The sequence below is a fragment of the Lolium rigidum genome, chromosome 3 (assembly GCF_022539505.1).
Source record: "Lolium rigidum isolate FL_2022 chromosome 3, APGP_CSIRO_Lrig_0.1, whole genome shotgun sequence".
In the NCBI taxonomy this organism is placed as follows: Eukaryota; Viridiplantae; Streptophyta; class Magnoliopsida; order Poales; family Poaceae; genus Lolium; species Lolium rigidum.
This window is the reverse complement of record NC_061510.1, coordinates 404,370,167-404,374,721: the sequence shown is the minus strand read 5'-3', so window position 1 is coordinate 404,374,721 and position 4,555 is coordinate 404,370,167. Positions and strand designations below refer to the sequence as shown.

General features: G+C 56.0%; 1 protein-coding gene across 1 annotated transcript; it reads right to left on the bottom strand.

Annotated features, from left to right (window-relative positions):
- Window positions 1–1,200: 1,200 nt before the first annotated feature.
- On the bottom strand, window positions 1,201–1,722 carry LOC124697796. Its single transcript, XM_047230336.1, has one exon. It carries the CDS (start codon window positions 1,696–1,698, stop codon window positions 1,201–1,203), a length of 498 nt encoding a protein of 165 aa, XP_047086292.1. The 5' UTR covers window positions 1,699–1,722.
- Window positions 1,723–4,555: the final 2,833 nt, after the last annotated feature.

Genomic DNA, 4,555 nt, shown 5'->3' with positions numbered 1-4,555 from the left:
ACGAATGCTTGCAGCCCCTAGTTCTCACATGTTTTTTCTCTTTTCCCATTTTTTCTCACCTACTTTTCTCACATGGGATGATCCCCCTATTAAAAATGAATGCATCCGGACGATTTTTGAGGAACATGGCTGGGAAGGGTCTTCTTTTTTTACAGATTTTTTTGTCTCCTTTTGTCCGGCGCTGTCTCCAAACGCGTCTCAAATCATCGTGCCGGACGTTTTTTTGAGGACGCGACTCAAGAGGATGCTCTAAGTACATTACCATACAACTTTTGTCTTGAACATTTCAAAATTTGAACACTTTTTAATTTTTAAACATTTTAAAATTTTGAACGTTTTTTAAAATTGAAAGCTTTTCAAATTTCATTCTTTTTGTTTTTTTTAACAGAGAAAAAAATCATAAATAATATTTTTTTGTCATGTTGCGTGATGATACCTTCATCGATCTGATATTTCAATTGCTGACTTTGGGCTAGTTTCCGTGCGCCGGCCGTCATGTAGAGTCGTGGAAGAATTGGAGTCGCGCACGGTCGCAACTCGATCGCAAGTCGTACACAACAAAAGGATTTCCTCGCCTACGTCTCTTGGATCGGCGGTACATCTCACTTTGGTTTACTTCGGAGCGTGGTAGTCGACGGCGACGATGGCCCTGTCCGACCTCCACGACGACCTCCTGCGTGACGGCGCTAGCACTGGCTAGCTCGCTCGCTCGCAGGCACGGACGGAGGTAGAAGAAAAAGCAATGGAGACAGTAGAGTTTTTCTCCTCGTTGCTGCACGAACAGCCGAGCTCTTTCTCTCTGTATTTCTCCAATCCAAACGAAGCAAGTAGTACACCTTAAATAGCCTAGCAGCTACGCAGCGCCCACGCAACCAGCACCCACTCAACGTCCACGGCCGAGCTCTACGCGCACGTACGCGATCTCCTCATGACCCGGCCGAGCTCTACGCGCACATACACGATCTCCTCATGACCTGGCCGTCTTCACCGTTGGAGCAACAAACTCCTCCGTGAGGCTCGGTCTCACGCCACGCTCCTCGCCACCAGCACACACACGCACACAACGCACGCACTACACACACTGCCACACGCGCGCACCATGCCGTGCATGGACTCGACCTTGGCGCACTCACGCCGGTCCACCATGCACGCCACAGACACCATGGCTTATTGCTAACATTCACCCCCCTAAGCCATGACCTAGAGCAGGCATGGGTGGTCACCGGCGTCGCAGAGCAACGCCTCTTCCTGGTTCTCTTCCTCCTCCTTCCTTTTGGGTTTCCTGCAGTCGCGGGCGAAGTGGCCACGGATGCCGCAGTTGTGGCACTTGCCGCGCTTGCCGTTGCTGTCCCCGCCGCTGTCGTCGTAGCCGCCGCCGCGTGAACGGCGCCTCTGCTCCCATTGCGCCGCCGTGAGCAGCAGCTGGTCCCCATGGCGCTCTCCGCCAACAGCTGCCTTGCGCCGCTCCGTCCGCTCCTGGAACGCCTTGAGACGCCCGAGCACCTCGTCGAAGCAGATGGTTTCGACGTCGCAGAACTGCTCGATGCCGGCCACCGCCGCGAACAGCGATTCCGGGACGGTGTCGAGCAGCTTCTTCACCATCTGGGCGTCGCTCAGCGTCCCGCCGAGGCTTGCAAACTTGGCGGCCATGCATCCGATCTTGCCGGCGTAGACGTCCAGCTCCTCGCCGTCCGCCATGATCAGCCGGTCGAACTCGCCGCGGAGCGTCGACAGCCGAGCTGCCTTGACGCGATCCGCACCGACGAAACGCGCCTTGAGGCACTCCCAGATCGCCGCCGCCGTCTTCTTCGACGACACTTGCAGAAGAATGTCCTCCGAGAGCGCGCCGAGCAGGTACGCCCTCGCCCTCTTGTTCTTCTCCGGATCGACCACCGCCGCCGGGTCCGCCGGAACCACCGCCTCCCAGACGCCCTGCACGTCGAGGTTGGCCTCGACCTTGATCGCCCAGACGGTGTAGTTGTCGCGGGTGAGCGTCGGACAGGAGAGCGGCACCACGCTCCCCCCAGCGCCACCGTACGGAACCAGCGCCATTGCCTCGCTCTGATACCAATTGACGGCGCTAGCACTGGCTAGCTCGCTCGCTCGCAGGCACGGACGGAGGTAGAAGAAAAAGCAATGGAGACAGTAGAGTTTTTCTCCTCGTTGCTGCACGAACAGCCGAGCTCTTTCTCTCTGTATTTCTCCAATCCAAACGAAGCAAGTAGTACACCTTAAATAGCCTAGCAGCTACGCAGCGCCCACGCAACCAGCACCCACTCAACGTCCACGGCCGAGCTCTACGCGCACGTACGCGATCTCCTCATGACCCGGCCGAGCTCTACGCGCACATACACGATCTCCTCATGACCTGGCCGTCTTCACCGTTGGAGCAACAAACTCCTCCGTGAGGCTCGGTCTCACGCCACGCTCCTCGCCACCAGCACACACACGCACACAACGCACGCACTACACACACTGCCACACGCGCGCACCATGCCGTGCATGGACTCGACCTTGGCGCACTCACGCCGGTCCACCATGCACGCCACAGACACCATGGCTTATTGCTAACACTGCGGCGCATCCTCTACTTCGCGCCTGCGAAGGAGGCCGCCTCCACTAGCGCGCTCGCCCGGCGATGGCGCTCGCTGTGGCTCTCCTCGGGCGCCGTCAACCTTGACTCCTTCTCCTACTCTTCCGGCAGCCAAAGCCACGACGAGCCTAGCTACAAGCGCGTTGCGGTGCGCAACGCGTTCCTGCGCGGCGCGGAGGCGGCTCTCGCCGCGAGCCGCGCTGCCCCTATAAGGAGCCTTACTTTCCGCCTAGAAGGACAGACCAATAAGTACCTACGTGTCAGGATCGTCTACTGAAGCCATCGTGAAACAGACACTTCTTCAGTTAACAGACGGCGTCTGACTGTAATTCTTTTTGAACCTGTTTTCCCGCGCTAATCGCGTTTAGCGTTGTAATAAGCTAAACTTAACTCTAAGTGTGGTCCTGCTCTAGGTTATAAAGGGCAGGAGTGGGTGGATGGGAGGCACACTATGAATAAACCCTAAACTTTGCGTACCCCTTTGCCTCTCCTCTTCCTCATGGCAGCGCCGCCGGAGCGCCTGTCTTCCTCCTTCCGTTCGACGAACCTCTAACTCCTCGCTCGGATCCTGACAAGGTGGTATCAGAGCAGACGGCTCTCGGACCCCAAGCCGCACCGGCGGCGTTTTACCCTCCCTCCCATCCCAACTCGCACCCTCGTCTTCCACCCACCTACCCACTCTCCTTACCATGGCAGGCAGGCCTAGATCCAGGACCTCGTCTCGATCTCGTCACTCATCAAGGGATCACAGCAACGAGGATGCTCCAGTCCTCGGATCAGCATCGACCACAGATGCCGAGCTCGCCGCGCTCAGAGCTCAGCAACGCCAGGAGCGGGACGCGCGATCTGTGGGACGGCGCCTCCGCAACTACCAGGCAGAATCCACGGCTTCCATCAACATGCTCACGAACCAGATGGGTAGCATGGTGGCGCTGATGGAGAGGATGCAAACAAGCATCGACAAGCTTACTACGCCAGAAGGTACTTCCCAACTCGATACTGGCCAAGTTACTACCTTTGTGACTCCTCCTCCACGTCCAAGCTCAAACCTTTCACCTATCCCGGAGGTTCCTACACCACAGGACACACCACCTACACAAAATCCACCTCCTTTTCCACCCAACCTAGGACGCTTAACGCCTGCCCAATTGCCGCTACCACCAAGCACGCAGGATGCTCGACAAAAAGCCGTGAGCACGGAGAGCGAGTCCATCGTGTCCACCACCATGGCAGCGTCCTCGCGGCAGATCCAAACTCAACGCACAAACCCCACCACCCAACCCCATTACTACCAGCCTATGCCTACCACCCAAAACCCCACGCCACCACCAAACCCCACCGCCACCCAGAACAACCACCATGCCGGTCACAGTACCCAACCACAGCCACCACTTAACCAGCCACTACACCAAACCATGCCATACACCCACAACCATTCTCCAAACCAACCCTTTCCACAAACCCGATTTCAGCCACAGCATACCAACAATGACTTGCACCTACGTACACCCCATGTGGAGTTGCCGATCTTTACTGGCGAAGCACCTAGAGCTTGGTTACTGGAGTGTGAGGATGTGTTTGAATTGGTCGACATACCTGTGGCCAACAGAGTTAAGTGGGGATTGGCTCACATCAGGGGACAGGCAAAAACCTGGATCAGCAGTTCAGGGTTGCATTTGCAGACACTGACCTGGCAGGAGCTCAGCCAGGTGCTGATTGATCGATTTCCTGATGCAACAGCTAATGATCCGATGGATCAGCTACAATTGCTTAAGCAGACCACCACTGTGAATGCATATATTGATCAATATGAACAGTGGATGACCCAGATGAAAAGAGAGCGCAGCTACTTGCCACAAGACTTCTTTGTGGATCGATTCACTAGTGGACTTAAAGACAGTATCAAACATCTGGTGCAATGTCAAAAACCTGAAACTCTGCTCTCCGCTTATTGGTATGCAA